Below are 21,219 nucleotides of genomic sequence, written 5' to 3'. Positions count from 1 at the left end.
TATGGTGATAATGTTGTGAGAAAAGGGTTAAAAGACTTGATACCCTTCTCTAAAGTTCTCAAATCGCCGGGTAAAACACATTTCTATCGAATGTCATTTGTTGATATCTCGGTATTAAAGAAGCCTTCATGGACCCAGTGAAGCGATGCACATCTTTACCTAACCACTCAAGTGTTTCTTAACAAATGCTTGTTTTATTTCTCACGGAGATTTTCTCATTTCTATTGACTCTTCATTTGGAAGACGTTGATATTGAAAAAGGGTGACACTCTGCTCCAGTCCCCGACTTCATTTGATCACTTTGTGTCTAGAACTCTCGTGATTGATCATTAATTTGATTGTTATTCATTCTTTAGGACACATTTGCGTCATATCTTTGTGATATACATGCTTATCTTTGTGATATAGCCGGAACATTTGTAGTGATATCTTAATTGATATTTCACGATGATCAAATGGAAATCCTACCATTGCTAACATCATTTCCAGTTTTGAACGTAGGTCTCATAATTGCATTTGTGTAATTATTGAGTTAACAAGAAGTCTATTGTGACCTTGCATTTTTTTTCCTAAAAGTCTTTAAGGATAGTAGAACATGGTTATCGAATGCTTAGGTGACACTGACCATGGTTTACATTCTTTGAAGCAATCTTGAGGTTGGAAAGCCAAAAGACCAAACTATGTTAGAGGTTTGCTTTGTGCATTTCTCAATGATACATAGGAAATCCAATAAATGGTATACATTTCTTTCGGTCATTTCATTAATCCTTTCGATTTTTGAATGCAAACGGATCATTCTTATCCGATTTCTTTTCTCATCACCCCAACACAGAAAACACCAACATCATAATAAAATGCTTATACCAACAACTTCAACCTTACATTGTAGTCACCCATAGGGTTATTTGGGTTGGATTAATGGTTTGGGTTGATGAGTTGTTAGTTAATATATCTTTGTGTAAACACCATTGCGCTATGGATCTTTTAATTTCTTTTGACATTTTATTCAATCAATGTTTGCATAATGACATTGGTTCCCACCATTGTCATTATGAGGGGGAGAAAATAGTATGATTGATTTTTGATTGGGGAAGAATTTAGAATGATTTTAAGGATAAGCAGATCAAGATCAATAATGAAAGGATGCTCACTCAAGATGTTACAAAAAGTTCAAAAATGCTCTAATCAAAGACTGTGATTACTCATGAATTGAGGAGGAGCATGATTACTTTCATAAAAGAATTTCCAAAACCTTATTGAAATGTTTACTCTCAAAAGTGTTCAAGACGATGTGACAAAGATCAAAGCTTCAAAGGACAAAAGGCTAAAGATTCAAGACAAAAGAAGAAAAGCTTCAAAAAGAGTCTTCATCAAATTAAAGATCTTCAAGTCATACATCAACACTTTACCAAAAGCTACATTGCACACATCAAGGGTAAGAGTACATATTTCTGAAAATTCATTCCAAGACTTCAAAGAAAAAGACTTCAAGATTCGAAGATTGAAGAATTTAAGACAAGTTCATACCTTCCGCATTTCAAAAGACAACTCTGATCTTTGATTCAACAATCCTCGAAGATTTAATACACACACACTCATCATTCTCTGTTCAAAAAGAACATTGAGAATCAACAAATGATTTAACTTCAAGAAGTCCAAGACCAAGACTGAATCAAGTTCTCCAAAGACAATGAGAAAGCTTTGAAGACTTGTTTCAACACACCAATTGTCTTCATCACCGGGCTCATCAAATTCATTCCTACAAGACAAAACACACGTACTTCAGACCTTACAATATATCACTAAGGGGGAGTATGTTAGAAATCCAAAAATAGTGAGAGATTGTAAATTTAAGTTATGGACTTACTTGTTGTTAAGTCATGTGTTGATGATTTCTAAGGTTGAGGGGCTAATTGTGAAAATTAGCATAGTTGGTTAGTTTAGACTATAAATAGCCCTCAATTCCTTAGAAATCATAACCTTGGCATAACCTGATCATAACCTTGACACACATATTTCATACGATTACACCTGAATAACACACACTTGATCCCAATTCTCTCTCAACACACACACAAACACCAAGAACACACATACACACAAAACCGCCATTGTTGATGTGAATTCGAGTGATAAAATCGTGTTGTTACAAGCTCCACTAAAGATTTGTCCAGAAATAATAAAAGATCAGTGAGCTGTTTACTTGTACAGGAAATCTGGATTCCACCATATTAGCTCACTGGACGTCAATCTAGTCCAGATCCATCCCACTGAAGACATTCTTACTGAAGTCGAAGACTAAAGTCTGAAGAAAGAAGACTGGCAAATGGCGGGGCCCACTAACAGTCTTACAGGATCGACGACCGGAGCTTTGTCAGTGTTATAGACCTTACAAGTCTGAACAATCTAGTTATCTATTGTTAAAGGTATGAAACGCGTGTAAAGGTGGTTGGTTAAAAGGATGACAAGTCACATCAACATGGCTTTATCCTTGTACTTTAACAAATGCATTAAAGGAATTAAATTAGTTTCCTTAAATGCATGCAACCATATTTGTATGGCAAAATAAATTCACTGTTGAATTTATTTGCCTATAAATACCAAGTTATTTCCCTCGTACAAATTACTTTTTGCAATTTGGTGAACTTGCTTAAATACTCTCGATCGCAAAAATGAATACTTCACAACTTTAAGTATTTCGGGCTAAGAAGATTATTTAGCAAGTATAGATCATTTGTAATTCAAAGATTGTTTAGATAATTACATACTTGTAATATCTAGGTTCCGCAACAATCTTGTATTTTATTTAACATCAATAAATAAAATACACTTTAAAATTACATTGTGTTCCACCATTTATTTATTTGCTTACTAATTGCTTTAAGTATTGTATTACTTTATAGTGTCAACGTAAACGTGAACGGTGGATTGACAAATCCACACCCGGCATGATCATAACCGTGGATACGGGTTGTTTAACCCGCGTATTGAATCGTATATCGTGCATTAATTATTATGTAAGTCGTGCCATAAACGTATATCGAGCATTATTCATTATGTAAATCGTGTTGTTATAACTATTATTTAATGTAGTCATTGACTTGTGTTGATTTGTGATAATGTAACCCCCTTGTAGGGTTTCCTTGGAATGTGATTAGGAATTCTAATCCTCGTATATCGTTAATGGTTGTTATCCCGACACTTGATTCCTATTACTTATCCATACGAACTCACCAACTTTATGTTGACGCGTGTTAGTACACTTTTCAGGTGAACAGGTAAACCAGAGACACATTGTATGATTGCTTGATTGTTTGCATGCTAAGATGGACTTGGACTATTTCTCATATTCGTGATTCGTAGTTCACGTTTATGGGTTATGCTTAGGATCATTTATCATCTTTTGAACTATTATTTTGTAAACTTTTGATGGGCGTGCTCCTTATGCATTATTTCTTCATTCGATATTGTAACTGAATGATTTGTATGGATTGTCCAATCCTTCTATGCATTTAGTTTGGCTCTACTTAATTTTCATGTCGTGCTGTCCTTTTCTTCTGATATCCCATTATTCCGCCTTGTTGAGGTGTGTTACAAGATTGTCATATAATTGACATATTGTTGGTTCCCAAAGAGCTACTTCGATAGTTAATATATAATGATCAAATAAGAGTCATGATGCACTCATCGTTGTATATGAATTATACAATGCATAATATACTCGAATCTCATATGGTCATAACAAGAAGTTTATGAACCATGATTTTTAAATTTTATTGTTTGGCATGACCGGTGAGACCATCCCGGATCTATATATGATGCAAAAGAAAATCCGTAGATTTTTTAAAGTAATGAGTTTATAAGCTCTCAGAAAATATTAATTATTCACCAATGGCTAACCAACTGGGGACGAATTCCCTTATATATCTAAAGATGATACAAGAGGATGTATGTGACCTATATATATAATATATTATTTAGTAATTCAAAAGCGATACATCGTCTAAATGGTCATATATCATGAAAAGCGCAATATGAACGTTGCTTTAATAATGGCTTAGCTAATAAGATTGCGAGTATTCGTAAATGGTGGTGAATCTTAACGAGCTTATTAAGCGCCTACTGCAAATTAAATGATTATGAGAGCAAAACTCTGGTTTATATGCTTAGGCAAAGTCATTATACAATATGATCTTGCATCATGCCAACAAAATAAAATAGTTCCTCCTTATTATCTTGGATGTGGTATATATCCTATGACAATGTAAAAAAAAAGTATTTCAAAAGAGGAATATATTCAGGGGGAGAGATCAAACAATTTATAGTGATTATTGTGTGAGCTTACTAACATGAACATAAGGTTCATATATTGATTCACTTGAGTTTGGCAATTGACTTACACGCTCACTAATTCAAATAAAGCCATATACACTTATTTCAATGCTCCAAATTGATCGTATCTCAAAATGATGACTTATATGAGTCTATGGCACACGCATAAAAGGATGTTGATTCCAAATCAAAAGCCTTGATGTGTAAAAATCTAGTTAAATTAAAATCTAAAAATACTTCGTACCGATTACTACACACAATGGGGCAGTGGACCCGTCCGTATGCAATATAGTTCAAGTAAGTCCAGGATCGTTCCACAGAGACTAATAAGAGCAAGCGAGTTTCAAGTAGTTAAAAAAAGGTTGGATTTTTGGACTCCTGTCACTTGAATTTTTGAAAAGTTAGTTTATATTAAAATAGTTAGAAATTCCGTAGAATTTATCGAAAAGAGAATTGCCTTATATCAAATGAGATTAAAAGATCATCCATTTCGACTCCAGGACACAACTTATTTAGGTTGCATTTATATTAAAACCAATTCAACTTTGTTGATTTTATAACGAGGTAGAACAAAGAACTCACTAGTTGCGCACCTAGCTTATTACCCTATCTGACCCATTAACCAATCTTTTGACCCCTAAGTTCCGGTGACCACCTTCCCCATCAAGACCTACTAAATTGACAAGTTGGTATTGTTATTGTAAACAATCTTGTCTATCGATTTTACCAAACCGTTAACACTTTGAATTCTATTATCTATTGTCGTTTATCAACTCGTTACCACAAGCTAACACCTATTAATTGTACCCAATTAACTAGAACAATGTACTCCTAAACTTACATACCTCTAAATCATTCGTACATTATCAACAAATCAATAGATAAGAGCACAAGAACTCAAAACATTAAGATTACGACAAAACGTTTAACAATCAACTTGAATTCAAAAAATAATGCAACCATTATTCATTGTGTCACTTCATCTCAGTGGATGATGAAGTTATTTAGCTAGACATAATCATAAATAAGTCACAAATAGTAAAAGAACGAGTAAACATCTTGTACCAAAGTGTGAAAGACAATGAAAAGCTAAGAAAATCGATGTTTGAATGCCTTAAATCCCTCAAGCAACCCTTAGAACTTGGAGAACGTAAAAGCTGCTGAAAAGTGCCTCAAGAAACCCTAAAATCGACCTAAAGTGTAAGTCATATATCGAATGGGAGGGTTTTGGTCTTGTATTTGCTGAACCGACCTACAGGTGCGACGCACCAAGCCTCAGGTGCGGCGCATCTGCCTTGTTTCCAAAAATAATTCCTACCCGATATGCGACGCACCAAGAGAGTGGTGCACCGCACCTCGCCTCTTTCTCAAATCATCCAATCTTCCTAATCAAAACTTGCGACACACCAATGCCCCAGGTGCGACGCACTCCTCCTCTTTTCATCCAAAACATGCGATTTTCAACTCATTCCTTCTCGTACTCGTACACGAACCATCCTAATGCATCTTTTAGCCATCCAAAAGCCGTTTCTAACCGTTTCACCTGTTCTAAGCCTGAAATCACTAACAAACCATCAAAGCATCGAATATACATGTATTTTGTACATAATTAAGCATAAAACGACTTAGAAACGATATGGGGATGTATATATAAATTGACATATCAAGCCACAAAAATATAAGGAGCAATAATTGTGATGGTCATATCGAGGTAAAAAGACCCAGACATGTGTCTTAAAGAGACAATAGACATGATGATTCATGAGTAACCGATGATATTTGAATAATAAAGAGATCTCTTACAAGCATATATCATGTTAAGTATTCCATTGAATAGAAAGCGTGGAATTGAAATAAGATTGATGTCGATAACAATCATGTATACTATAAGGCGCTAAATACAATGCGTGAAAAGTTTTAAGGGCATATATGCTTTGAGGTGTAGAAATTGAGATACGTTGGCTAAAATAGCAATACGAATAATGCTACCAAATATTTAAAGCCTCTTATCGTGCACAAAATTTTTAGACATGAAGTTCATACATGAGATTATGTAGCATACTTTATATAAATCGGTCTTTGTGCTAAAGCGAAATGAGAAATTGATATATTGACGTATATGGCGCAATTGATGGTACAATAGATTTCCGCAAAGACCTAAATATATTTCTCCCATGGTTGATCATATTATTGGTAGATTTGAATACCGTGATATAGAAATAGTTATTTGTATCTCCTTGCTATCATTAGAGCCTACAAATTAATTAAAGTTTCACATGGATATAAAATGCTTGGAGCATGTATCATATTTTTAATCATCAACATATATATGAATGGTTCTTATGAACGATATTGGTTTTAAGATTATTATGTCATTATATGGAAAAACAAGATATGTGTATGTCACAATTGCCCGCATGCAATATCATCAATTAAGTATTGACATCATTATGTTTTAACGAGACATAATTTTGTAAATTGTATATCCAAGAGGGAGATTTGTAAATAATTAATGAATGGATGTCAAAAATCATATAACTGAATCTCATGAAGAGATGATATTCTACAACTTAGTGTTGTATTATCTCGAAAAATCAAGCATAAATTGGATGAGACTTTTGTCCATTTATAAAAGTATATTGACAAAAGGTCAAAGAGCTTCAATATTGGCTAGGCTTACTCATTAAGCTATTATCGGTTTTTGAACTGCAAATGGGATGTTGATGTATTTTATCAGTACTAATGATAGTACTACATATCCCCGATAGTGCAATTTTCTATAAATGTGTTAGAAATACATGGCTACAAATCAACAAGACATAGTTCGATACATGAGATATGAGATTATTTGATCAAAATAGTTCACTTGAAAAGATGATTGGATATGATGATGCTAAATATTGTCTCATCCGCTCAAAGGACAGTCACAAAGAATTTAGTTTTTCACACTTGGTGATGCTACAAATTTCATGGGGATCAAATAGTCATTAACAACTACATCATCAAGCTATGAAGATGGTCATGATCAAAGATCAATAATGAAGACATCCAAGAAGAATGTGTTCACAAAACTATCAAGTAATATTCAATGGAATCATTTGACGATAATGTGGTGTATATAGATCAAGCTCAGACAATGATAGATTCAATCTCGATATATATATCAACAAGACGGTGACACAATCAGTCTTCATCAACCTAATCGAACAATAATTGGACAGATTATCGAATCATTTATATACAAGTCAACATTCGATATTTCGAAGACGGATATTCAAATGAGGGGGAGTATTATAAGCTTTGCACTCTTTTTCCCTTCACCGAGTTTTTATCCCATTGGGTTTTTCTTGGTAAGGTCTTTAATGAGACAACAAACACCATATTTGCATATAATAAAATGTGAATATCCAAGGGGGAGTATTGTAATATTAAATATGGTATGGATATTCACTTCTATATTAGAGTCATCATAATCTCTAAAATATTCTATTATTCCTTAGCCTATAAATATATGGTTTATTGTTACCATATTGGTATCTTTATTAATAAGATTACATTCTCTCTTCCCTCAATTCTTCTCTTTATATTACAACAGTTTATATATTATTAATTGTATATCTTTATTTTTATATGATTATTGTATGCTTGTTGTGGCGTGATCTAATTGGGTCAAACTTTTTAGCAAGTTATCGATTCTAGGTCTTTGAGGGCCACATATATTGAAAATACAGATCCGTCATTGGGTTTTGTTTGGGTTTTAAAGGGTGTGTTTGGTATGAGTTAATGTATTATAGACATGAAACTCACACCAATATAGTGTATTTTAATGTGATGGGTTAAAAATAGCATTAATACAATCATAACGTTACAACAGCACGTTTGAGTTTTTCATCCCTAACGACCATAATAAGATTAAAATGTTTTGAGCCACATTTCAAACATATGCCTTATTCTTCTCGAACATTATTTTTAAGTATTTAGGTTACATCTTAAATATCATACTAACTAATGAAACGGTTGTCTCGAATAGCTTTTTGTAATAACAACTAAATAAATTTAAGAAACAAACATTATCTATCAATTTGCACAAAATATTAATGATAATGCCATTATGAAAATAGGTATATGCATTAATTTAGTTACATCTTTCTTGAACAAATAATGTCAGATACTTCGTATTTGCGCCTCAATGGCTAAAGATATGCACAATGTAACCACTATTTTAGACGCACTGAGGCCCAAGCCTACTTAACTCTATGATTCGGGGAAAACTCATCAAGTCATTCGCCTTCAGACATCACAATGAATTAATGCTAAAACCCCTTGTTTAATAAGAATTGAATCTGAGTTTAGGGGTTGGGTATTATAAAACAAGTTTTAAGTTAAAACAAATAGGACAAGATCTTGATCCTTAGATCATGGTTAAATTGATGCACGAAGATTCACGAAGCTATTGATGCACGATGATTCATAATGCACGGTGATTTTTAGTAAATAAAAATATGTTGTTTTATTTGTTTTACTTTAATACTTGTTTTATTTTACATAAAATCTCCGAGTTTATTTAAGTCAAATCCTCAATGCAAGACTCTCACGTCAACCTTATATGAAGGCATTGACATTTGTTAAATTACGTAAGTGGGAAAGAAATTATAAAGTTACTTTGTGAGATAGTTTGATTTACCATTTTCTTAAAATAACAATAATCAAAACACATAAATCATTACACTTCATAAGTTTATATCCTAATTGAAAATACACGCATAACCAGATTCAACATTATTACACAATCACAAAAATCATTTGTAATCACTACTCATTCATGCCAATTATGCCACCAAGAGGATGTGTAAGAACACCAAAGCAGGATCGGATAGCCCAGATCTAGCCCGCATGAGTTGTAATGTATGCCCCTGATTTTGCATCATAATTGCGATATTGTCACTATGAAGTTGTGAACGGTACAATTTTGTATAAGAAAACGACACGACCTTTTTTTTAGTGTATTGGCTTAATTAGTTAATAACTCCGGGTTCAACTCGGGCATTTTACTTAAACTTTAAAACTAGAAATATATATATATAATGTATGTAATTTTTGTTATTGAAATATTGTAACTTTATATGAACATAATGAATCAACCAATACAATGATATATAAAAATAATTACCTATTTCGTTAATAAGAAATAAAAGGCATTTCACAACATTATATAGAAAAAAAAAAATTTTCCAAATAAGTTAAAGACTAGGAATTTTAAATAAGCATTAAATTAGATTCTTTTAAGTATGACATCATAAATAAGAAAAAAACCTTTTTAAATAATATGTGATTTTGACACATCATAATCTTTCTAAAAATACTTTTAAAAACAATTCTTCTTTAATATATATAAAATTTTCTTTTTTTAAACAAATTTATGTCTTTAGTTTTACAAATAGAATTACAATTAATATTTTACAAAAGGTATAAATATTTAATTTTGTAGCTTATATGAATTAAATATTATACTAATGAATAAAAAGGTTTCTATTTTTTTGTTTCAATAGATGATTGATCAAAGTAAAAAGAAAACTTGATGAAGAAAAGAAGAGAGGAGGAAAGTGGTTCACTGGAATTTGTCTCTTGAAAATGGTGAATTTTTTTTAACAGTTTATTTTTTATTAACAATAAAGAAAAAGAAGAAATTGCTATTAAGAAACTAGCTAATGCAAGATAGTATACGATTTGACACCAAACATAATCTTATAACAGTGGTTAAACAAATGACTAGGTAAATAGTACAAAACCAACATGTTAATGACTCAACGATAAGGAAGTCTTTGTATGAGGATTTAGAATTAAAGAGAACCGAGTTTGAGTCTAAAAGGGTTAAGTTTTTCCTTAAGAAAACATAATTTAGACAATCCATTATGATTCGTAGTCAATATTCAATCTGAGCTAATTTTATAAGGAGCATTTATATCTTCTTGATGTTGCATTATTTAACCTTTTTTTAATAAAATTATTTGTTAGATTTTGTTAATAACAGCACTAAATGTTTTGGTGCATTAAAATTTATACTATGTTATGTAAAAGTTAGTTGTGGTTTTTGATACATAAAATATTACCTTTTATGTATGTAATAAACCGTAAATGACAACCTTAAGGCTGTTATTATCAATTTCTAAATTATTTTTATGATATAAACTTTAAAATTTATATTTGAAGTTATTAAGTATTCCAAATAATCTAAATTCAACCCTGTCATAAAATTGAATCCCAAAACTTGTCTTAAGAATCAAGACTATACTAAACATAGTATACTTGTCAACAACCACGCGTTTTATTTACAGCGTGCTGTTTGATTCTTTGTTTGTTTGTCTGTCTTTGTTTCACAAACCCTATCCTATCCAGTCTAGTTAATTTCCTAAGCCACAAAACATCAGGCTCCTTATAACTACTACTCTTCCCATCACATCAATAAAATTAGTAACAATTCTGTATCTAATTGTATACATGTATTCTAGGGTTTACACCATGAAAATCGTCTAGTTGATTTCCTCAGAATCGAATTACAACTATACCCACCTCAGGTATCTATTTCTATTTCTATTTCTATTTATTTCTCATACATATATATATACTTATAGATATTGATTGCACTTGTATACTAACTTTGGATCTTTTCATATATTTCAATAATTGAATATAAATTTGATGTTGTCCACAATTTAATATAAAAAATATAGGAATACGTATCTGTTACATAGATAATTATTTGATGGGGTGATATTAGAGGTCAAGGGCTCGATCCTCACTCTTGTAAATTGTCGGAGGATCTTCTGGAAGCAACCTCTCTATCTTTGGCTAGGCATTAGGCTGTCTAAATTTTACTCCCTGATACGTTGTGGAAGACACGATTGGGTATCATTCAAAAATTGTTTTTGGTCTTGAATTCGATTAAGGAAACCACTAGTTTCTTTGTGTTTGTGTGTGTGTATGTTACAGTTAACAGACTCATATAACGAACACTTAAACAGGATATTTGTAAGATTATAAACTATGCATTTCGAGTTGTTATGCTGCAAGTGTTATTATTATTATTATTATGTAGTCGACAAGCAAGAAAGTGTGATACTAATATTAGATTTTTGGTGTACTGAAATCTGTATAACCTAATTTAGGCTAGTTCTGTGATAGTGAGCCGTGGATTAAGGGGGTGTTTGGGATTGCTTTTATTTTTCGTGTTTAATATTGGGTTTTTAGGCAAATAAGCAATAACAAACACTCTTTCAGGAACTGCTAATCCGCTTATTTTAGTAGAAGCACGCACTTTTTTATAAGCAAGTAGGTTTCTGCTTATTTTTTCAGGCAAAAAAACACTTATAAATAAGCTATCCCAAAAACCCCCTAATTAGGACCTCTTAAATGTTTTCTAATTGGACTATCTTATCATGACATGTTTTTATGAGATAGTGATCTCTATATGTTTCTTGCGAGTAGCCATTGTTAGGGAGCTTATATTTATAATTGACTAATTGTAGATGGGACTGTTCAGCATTAACGTGCAGCAATAACAGTTAATTCTGTTGCTATGTTCGTCTTGTAACTGTGTGACCTACTTGAACTATAGTGTGATCTTTTATACTAATTAAAAAGTGCTTTTAGTTTCGTATGAGAAACACCAAGTTTATGGTAAGAAGATTGTGTCTCTTAAGAGTTATTGGGCCAATTGGGTTAACTAAGAGTAGCTAGGATCGATCCTTCATCTTTGAAAGAGATGAATTTGATCAGAATGGGCATATTTTATTGAGTAGAGGTATGGTAGCGATGACATCGGCGTATGATACGTCGCGTATCGCTAATGAGTTACTGGAAATCAAGTGGTATCCGCAATTACTCATAATTTAATGGTGGCCAATAATCATATCAGAAATTTCAAAATTTTATGTATACTTAATATCTGCCTTACGTGTTAAGCTGCAATATGGTACTCTATCGAGCCCATGACCCCTTCCTTCTTTCATTTCAGCTGTTGTAGACTTGTAGGATTATCGGAGTTAGAACTCACTTAGAATTTCATTTATGTATTGTTACATACTTAAATAGGGTTACAGTTATTAATGGCAAAATATGTGTAAGCCAAGGGCTGATGAAGGGTGATTATGTGTATTTAAGAAAGTTGGCGGTTTAAATTGTAAAACGGGTGCAATCTTTTTGCCATAGCAGTGCACAAGAAAGATGCATTATTTGTACACCACTAGAATTGCTAAATGACACTAGCTCCATATATAGTTCTATCTCACAAACACTATATTTTAGTATCCTACATTATAGATATTCATGTTTTTTCTTTTATTAATAGTGGAGCAAGTTTGTTGTCCAAAGCTCCGACTTTTGTAACTTAAGCAACACTGTTTGTTAGACATAACATCATCTGGACAGTGTTATTTTTGAGCCGTGTGCACGTAGAAAGACTAACGAGATCATATGCTGCAGGTTGTTCTTACACTAATTCTAGTCTGTAATATAGGGATTTTTGTTTCGTGTCAAGTTTTAAACAAAATCGATGTAACCATGTTCTGCCGCATAATCTACTCTCTTTTATGAATTGTGAAGTCAAGATTTAAATCCTAGATTACGTGATTGACTACTGTTGATATTTACAATAATTCAGGATCTTGATAGCTGTCTTTCCTGTGTTTTCAGGATTCATGATGAGCATAAAGGATTGGGTTTTATCCCAGGTTTCAAACTCACTAGCCTCAGCAAGACCATTGTCGGGCAGTGACAGTTTCTTTGAAGGCGAACACCCTGCTAATGAGTTCAGCATTAATGGTATGCCTGGGTTTCATTAATTTTTTTGCATAACCTTGCATACATGTTCAACACACATAAACATTTTTTTCTTTGGCACTTGTCATGTATCATATACTTGATCTTTGATGTGTTTCTGATAGGCTTTCTTGTTACTTATGAATGGGTACTGGGTTGTGTATAATCTCAAATGGGTTAAACAGGTTGATTTAATTTTTTTAAACTAAAAGAGGAACAGGTGAATGGATTGAAATCTGCTGAAACTTTATTTTAAAGGCTACCTGATATGTGCACTTGTACACTTGCGATTATTAACATGAAAGGAAGGCAGTATCCTTGGTCGAGATTCCAATTATAAGACCTCCTTGTTTTTCACTTGTCAGGTTCGGCCCAAACTGCCAACTCTCAATCACAAGAGACAGCAACTGATATTTCACATCCTTCTGTTCCCAATCAAGAAACTGCCCATCCATCACCTATACGTCAAGTCACTTTTGAGGATCCCTGTCAGTACCATTACACAGACAGTGAAAACAAGCTAGATCCATTAGCAAAGATCAAGATGCTTCAAGTCAAATTCTTGCGTCTTGTTCTTCGTCTTCGCCGTTCACAAGACGATCTCTTGGTGGCCAAGGTTTTATACAGAATCCACCTGGCAACCTTAATACGAGCAGGAGAATCTGATTTAAAAAGAGTTAATCTCAGCAGTGATAAAGCTATGGAAATCGCAAGACTACAAGAAACATCTGGTACTCCTGAGTTGGATTTTTCATTTTCAGTTTTAGTCCTCGGTAAAACAGGTGTTGGCAAAAGTTCAACCATCAATTCTATACTTAATCAAGCAAAAGCCAAAACGAATGCATTCCAACCCGCTACTGATCATGTTCAAGAGGTTGTGGGTACCATTAATGGAATGAAGATTTCTTTCATTGATACACCTGGTTTGTTGTCCCCATCACCAAATACTATTGGAAGAAACCGAAAGATTCTACACAAGATCAAGAAACGTATCAAGAAATCTCCTCCAGACATGGTTTTGTATTTAGAGAGGCTGGATGTGATAAACAATAGCTACAGTGATTTTCCATTATTGAAGCTTATAACTGAAGTATTTGGTACTGGTATCTGGTTCAACACAATGCTTGTCATGACTCATTGTTGTTCATCTCTTCCAGAAGGACCTAATGGGTACCCTGTTACATATGAATCTTATGTCACTCAGTGCACGGATCTTATACAACATTACATTCACCAAACAGTCTCTGACTCTAAGATTGAAAACCCATTTCTGTTTGTAGAAAATCATCCTCAATGTAAAACAAATATTAATGGAGATAAGATTCTTCCAAATGGGCAGATTTGGAAATCCCAATTCCTTTTGTCATGTTTGTGCACCAAAATTTTGGGTGACGTCAACAAACTTTTGGATTTCCAAGACAGAATTGAATTGGGGACATCAAATAATACGAGGCTCCCGTCTCTACCTCATCTTCTTTCTTCTTTTCTCCGGCACCATATTTCAAGCCCAAGTGGAGGTGAAAATGATATTGACATTATTTCACTTTCAGATTTGGAAGAAGATGAAGAGTACGATCGGCTACCTCCTATAAGGATCTTGACAAAATCCCAGTTCAAGAAGTTGACAAATTCCCAGAAAAGTGACTACCTTGATGAACTGGATTATCGAGAAACCCTATATCTAAAGAAACAGTTGAAGGAAGAATTGTGTGCACGAAAAGTGAATAAGGACGGAGATGGGACTTCCAATGACAAAGAGGACCCGCCTGAGCCCGTGCTATTACCTGATATGGCAGTTCCTCCAAGTTTTGATTCCGATAACCCGTTGCATCGATATCGTTGTCTTGTTACAAATGACCAGTGGTTTGCTAGACCCGTTCTTAATCCCAATGGTTGGGACCACGATGTGGGGTTCGATGGAGTAAACCTAGACTCAGCTAGTGAGGTAAGTAAAAACTTGTATGCATCACTTACAGGACAGATCAGCAAAGACAAACAAGATTTGAATGTACACTCAGAGTGTTGTGCTACTTATGTGGATCCACGTGGGCCCACTTATGGTGCAGCTTTGGATGTTCAATCTTCAGGTAAAGATCTAATTTACACCCTTCATGGTAACACAAAGTTGCGTGTTGTGGAACGGAATATTGCAGAATGTGGAGTATCGTTGTTGTCTTTTGGGAAATGTTATTATGCGGGTGCTAAGATAGAAGATAGTTTCTTAATAGGAAAAAGGGTAAAGTTTTTGGTAAATGGTGGTAGAATGAGCGGTTGCGAACAAGTAGCTTATGGCGGGAGTTTGCAGGCAGTGATAAGAGGGAGAGACTATCCTGTGCGCAATGACAATGTTAGCCTTACTATGACATTGTTATCTATGAATAAAGAGACAGTTTTGGGTGGAAACATAGAGTCTGATTTTAGGGTGGGACGAGGGACAAATATGTCTATAAGTGCTAATCTAAATAATCGTAGTATGGGACAGTTGTCTATTAAAACAAGTAGCTCTGAGCATTTGGAAATAGCATTGATCGCAGCTGTATCGATTTTGAGGGTGCTTTTTAGGAGAATGGGATTTGATCGTTCAATCAAAGAGCACCCTGAAGTTGGATGATCTATCTTATTTGAATCACGCATAGGCTTTTATTCTTGCGGTTCCATTTTTGAGACTGGTACAAGAGCACGAAAGGTTTGTTTCCAAATGGAGGGTAGGCAATAATTGTAAATGTATGTTGGAGAAGAGGTTATGTAGGAACCTTGTATGAAAGTATATACAGTTTTATAATGTTCTTTTTTTAGGTTATCGAGACTTCTAATTACCAAGAAAAATGCAGAAATACAATTCATTTCACTAATTTTGAAGAAAATTTGTTATGGTTTCATCCAATGTTGAAATGGATAATGCAGGTTACAATAAATTCTCTGCGGGTTATCTATTTACAATCAATCAGAATTGAAGGGGATAAGCTTTGCCTTATAGTAATCCTTCAAAAAAAATTTACTAATTTTTGTGATACTCCAATTTCAATAGAAGTGTTCGAAAACAAATTTCAAGCAATGTATAGATCATACTTACTGTCATTCAGGAAAACTGGAAACTCAATGCTTCGTGGTTATAGTTCTTGCACAATGCATAGTGTGTCACATGATTTGCATACAAACATGCCAAATAAATACGGAAATTAAAAATTTCTTCTGTAATCGAACACTGTTAATGTACATAATTCGGGTATGACTTAACTCAAGTGTTGCAAGATTCGACTGAAGGGGTTGACAAAAAATATGCAGAAGAATCAACACTTGATTAACATTCAATGCTAGATAGTTTAGTTAAACGGAAAAACCTCAAAACCTTTTCTACCAATCAAAAAACCATTTGCTTGTTTTTCATGAGGTACCAATTCTCTCGCTCGCCTTGTAATAAAGCATTTTCTGAACATAAAACATCATGTATCCTTGAGCAGCCCTCACAATATTCTCGTTCACTCGAGTCACCCATGCATCATCACACTTGTACCATTGATTACTGAGCCTCAAATATGTTGAATAATGGCCAGCATCGAGTTTACCTGTGTGTGTCACAACAGCAAACAACTCAAACTCTGAAGTTGACTCGCTGGAACAATCTGGTTCATTATCCCCATCGAGTCCAAAAATCCGATTCCCAAATCTACTCCTTAATATGGATGACGAAAGATAAGGAGACATGTCTAAGGAGAGGGGGAATTGCAGGTAGCGGTCAACCTTCCTTGACATCTTTCTTACTGAAGAATGCTCAAATCTTTTTATGTGAAAACAAGAAACCAATGGAAGCTTTCTTATAGACATCTGCTTGAGGGATTCCTGTCTCACTTGACACTGTTGGCAGAAGAATTTCTGGTCAGAACCTAACCTTTCTGGTCTTGTGAATCGGTCCAGACACCCTAATAGTGTAAGCACCCCCGAGTTCATGGTTTCCGCATTCCCGTTGCAAGAATGAAGGGTTTTTGTGGATGGTTTTCCAGATCCTTCATGGTTAGGTGGCAAATCCAAAGAGATGTCTACGCAAGGATCGTATGTTGTGGATGTAAAACCACATGCTGTGCACATGACATCGGATCGCAGTATTCCAGAGAATACTCTATGGGCGATACAACAGTCCCCACTACCTATAATAAAAATAATATTGAAGTCATTAGTATTGCTACTGATATACCAGAAGTCAAGGTGCCACAAACACACAACATGCATGAAAACATTTTGCTCTCAAAAACAAAACAAGATGGCAGTAACATATCGAATGTTCTGGCACTTAACAGGTACTTTTCTACTCAAAACTATGTCCCTTATTGATCCTAAAATTTATCCGATTGGAAAGAGAAAACAGAAAGTTGATTACCAAGTGGTATAGATGTTGCTGGTTAAGTTTGTCTCATCCTCTAATCCTGAAAACTAGGATTCTTGTGCCATATCCTATGTTCGCCCAGTTGAAGTTATATGTAAGAAGATTGATAGGCTTATACAAAAGGAATTAGCTTTGCTGTCATCTAGTGGGAACCTTGAACTTCCTCCAGGCTCCGGCTAATCTGTATCAAAAGATAAAAGATCCTATCAATGGCCAGGCGAATTTAGTAAAAGAAGAGATGTGACACAAGAAAATCCTAGATGAACCAAAAGACCCTATGGGAGAAACTTAGTGAAATAAAGCATAGGCAATTTTGCAGCTCAAGTCTTCCTAAATCCAACAGACTTTAAGACCTAAATCAAAGCCCTGCAATTGTATCACTGTTATTACTCTTAATCTTAACAGAATATAATTGTCCAAAATCAGGGTTACACTTAGCAAAGGGACTGTTAATGATGATGGATCCTTCTGGCTCTTAATGGGTTAAACCGTTGGCAATCTAAGAGTACTAAAAGTCTAAATTATTATTAGCATAATGCTTGTCACGATGGAAACTTGCAAATGTTTATCTGTTCTCAGGGATCAAAGAGAGCAATTAACAAGATACAAAGAAAGCTTAACCACGTTAACATTCATACGTGCTCCATAGTACAAGTAAAAGGCAAACCAGTCTTATCAGAGAGTGATTCTTAAGTCACCCATTTGTCAAAACATCATTAATGTTCTACACAACCGTTTGTACATTTGTTCTTTCAAAAATATCTAATAGTTAACAACAAAAGTGCAGAGCACTTAATAGGTTTTGCCACATACAAAATATACAAAGGATGATATATATAAAAACGTCAACCTACTGGTAGATTATTGATCAAAGGAGCAGTATGGACACCAAACAGATATATACGATCAGTTCACGTTGAATATAAGACAGGTCATACGAATGGTTTTTTTTAAACCAGATTTAACATCGATTTCAACAGCTAGTGTGAACCCCGTGAATCAAATTAAGTCGCTTGCCCAGATCATAATACTGTAAATAAAACTCCACTGGGCCACTTGCTTATGGATCAGATATTCAAATATCAACCCTTTTTTTTTTGTCACATTTAAATCACATAAATCTGGATTATATGACCCAAAAAAAGGACTGCACAAATTCATCAAGGAAAAAGAATTAGTAGTACAAGATCAAAACTGAGCTCACCTTGATTATGAGATTTACGCACATCTTTCTCCACTTTTTCATGAATCCCATCGAGCATCGAAATGAAAAACTCATGGGCATCCTGCTGCTCGTAACTCGCCAGGTTTCCAGCATGCTGCCACCAACTTGAAAAACAATCACAAGTAATCAGATATTAAGTACAGTATTGTTTCATATTCTAAAAAACGCCATCCGGATATCAGCAAAACTAATTTTAACAAAAATGACTAAGACAGCCATAAATATTTTATATTTACTACATAAATAGTCATGACCCACTTTTAGATATCAATAAAAGACACCATTTTTATATTCCAACATGTTGCTATCAAACTTCCGAAATGAAACATCATAGATAAAGCATGATACCAATCAACTAATCCGGATTCCAGACCTGAACAAGAACTTAGCAGGGCTGTACGGTTTCCGGTCACCAGAAAAAACAGCCGAAAACAATGCATCTGTGTCACAAGCCAAACACAACCTCGGCGTGTTCTTATTCTTTCGTTCGTTTTTATTACAATGGATTCCATTCTTTTGCTCACAAACAAATCGATTATGCCTATCGCTAAGGAAATAATTCCGCAATGGAGGTGTGTGCAACAATGCCTGCAATACCGAATTCATGAAACAAGTATTTCCTAAATTATTTAGCCCTTTTAGTCCAACTGGCAAATTCTCGTCATTTTCAGGTAATAAACTTGTGCTCGTCCCTATCAACGCCTCTTCTCTCGGATCCGGCGTCCAGGGACGATAATCGACACGCCGCCGCTTCCTCAAATTCTCAGGCGGCGCCGGCGCACAAAGCGAGTTACAGCCGCTTAATGCCGTCTGAGTCAACATGACCACGCGATCGAAATCGCGATCATACACCTGATCGCCGCACGAGCCGCAATACAGCTCCGCGCGATCGATATCAATCACGATCTCGTGCATATGATCAGGCGCGTGAGAATCACACACCACATCATCACAGGTCACGCACAAATATAAACGCCCCGCCCCGCGTGTATCACGTACACACGCGCCACATTTTAAAGGCTCGATCCTGGCGCGTCGAATAGACGCGCGGCCCAGAGGTTTCACCCTGATGGAATCTAGTAACTTGCTAAACGCTGTCGTTCCATGGTCGGATTTAAACTGGGATAAATGAAGGCAAGGAGGTGGAAGAATGAGGGGCGTTGATCTTTGATTAGATGATGGAAATGAAGGGTGCTGATGAATCTGGTGGTCAGACATTATTATTGTTTTTAATTTAATTGTATTTTGTAGTTTCATTGATTTGATTTTGAATTGAAAACTGAAATTAGAGATTAATGAATATGCATATTGGTTTGAGTTTTGGATTCAGATCTAAATATTATTATGAAATTAAAAAATAATAATAAAAATAAAAAGAGGATGATATATGTATGTATTATTAGGGTTTGAGGGTGAGAATGAATCTGAGTTTGTTTTTGAATTTTAAGATCCAGAAAACAGATGGTAGATGAGAGAGAGAGAGTTCGGAAATCAGGAGTTAGAAAACTCAGTTGAGTCTTAACTCGCCTTCTGTTTTCCTTTTTTTTTTTCGTTTGTTTTTGTTAAAGAGAAAATTACATTTTTGTTACATCAACTTGACAACTTTTACACTTTTAGTCTCCAACTTAAAAAATTGCAGCTTTCATACCTAAAGTTTTGTGTTTTTTTCAGTTTTGGTACCACGTTCATACGGCGATAAATCTTGCCGTTAACGCCCTCACGTGACAAACACGTGAGGTGTATTAGTCTTTGACCCCCTTTTTTCTGAGAAAATTATAGTTTTGATACCTCAAATTGTCAAGTAGACAACATATTTTTATTACACTATCCAGTTTTTATCTAACACATTAGCATCTATCAAAGAAAACACACTAAAAAATCAACACATATGATTTTTTATTTTTTTTAACGACTCCTAAAAAAACTCCCAATGGTGTATATCTATTCTTAAAATATTATATGTTATTGGTGTAATTACGGGTGATCGATGGCCAGAAAAAACCCATGTCACGGGAAAATCCTCTCTGGTGGTGTATGATTGATATAAGAGATTTAAATCCTCTCACCCCTAAATTACCCTCTTCTTATATTGGAATATGCTACAAGTGACACTTGATCGGAATCTGCTAAAAACGAGATCTTAACGGAATCTGCTACAGATGAATATAATTGCTACAGACAAGATTAGATCGGAATCTGGTGCATGATGGGAAGGGAGATAGTCGGCAACCTTTTCTGGTGGTGTATGATTCATATAAGAGATCTGAATCTATTTATGCATGTTTATGTATTGGATTTGGTATGTTATAAAGATATATAGGTATACATGGATTCATATGAATGTGTGTTGATTTTTAAGTGTGTTGTTTGATAGATACTAATGTGTGAGATGAAAATTATAGTGTGTAATAAAAAAAATGTTGTCTACTTGAGGTACCAAAAGTGAAAAATTTAACAACTTGAG

At 34.4% G+C, this 21,219-nt stretch overlaps 2 protein-coding genes across 2 annotated transcripts; one reads left to right on the top strand and one right to left on the bottom strand.

Annotated features, from left to right (window-relative positions):
* Positions 1-10,701: 10,701 nt before the first annotated feature.
* Positions 10,702-16,013, top strand: LOC122593056 (translocase of chloroplast 90, chloroplastic). Its single transcript, XM_043765398.1, has 3 exons — positions 10,702-10,907; positions 13,024-13,152; positions 13,515-16,013. Exons 2-3 carry the CDS (start codon positions 13,029-13,031, stop codon positions 15,758-15,760), a joined length of 2,370 nt encoding a protein of 789 aa, XP_043621333.1. The 5' UTR covers positions 10,702-10,907; positions 13,024-13,028; the 3' UTR covers positions 15,761-16,013.
* Positions 16,014-16,295: 282 nt separating this feature from the next.
* On the bottom strand, positions 16,296-20,178 carry LOC122594345 (ubiquitin C-terminal hydrolase 22-like). The gene is made up of 4 exons (XM_043766817.1): positions 19,257-20,178; positions 19,129-19,223; positions 18,735-18,859; positions 16,296-17,294 (listed from the first exon to the last, which is right to left on the bottom strand). Exons 1-4 carry the CDS (start codon positions 20,010-20,012, stop codon positions 16,534-16,536), a joined length of 1,737 nt encoding a protein of 578 aa, XP_043622752.1. The 5' UTR covers positions 20,013-20,178; the 3' UTR covers positions 16,296-16,533.
* Between the last annotated feature and the right edge of the window lie 1,041 nt (positions 20,179-21,219).

This window comes from Erigeron canadensis, chromosome 3, assembly GCF_010389155.1.
Source record: "Erigeron canadensis isolate Cc75 chromosome 3, C_canadensis_v1, whole genome shotgun sequence".
In the NCBI taxonomy this organism is placed as follows: domain Eukaryota; kingdom Viridiplantae; phylum Streptophyta; class Magnoliopsida; order Asterales; family Asteraceae; genus Erigeron; species Erigeron canadensis.
Note: the sequence above shows the minus strand (reverse complement) of the source record. Positions and strands in the feature narration are given on the sequence as shown.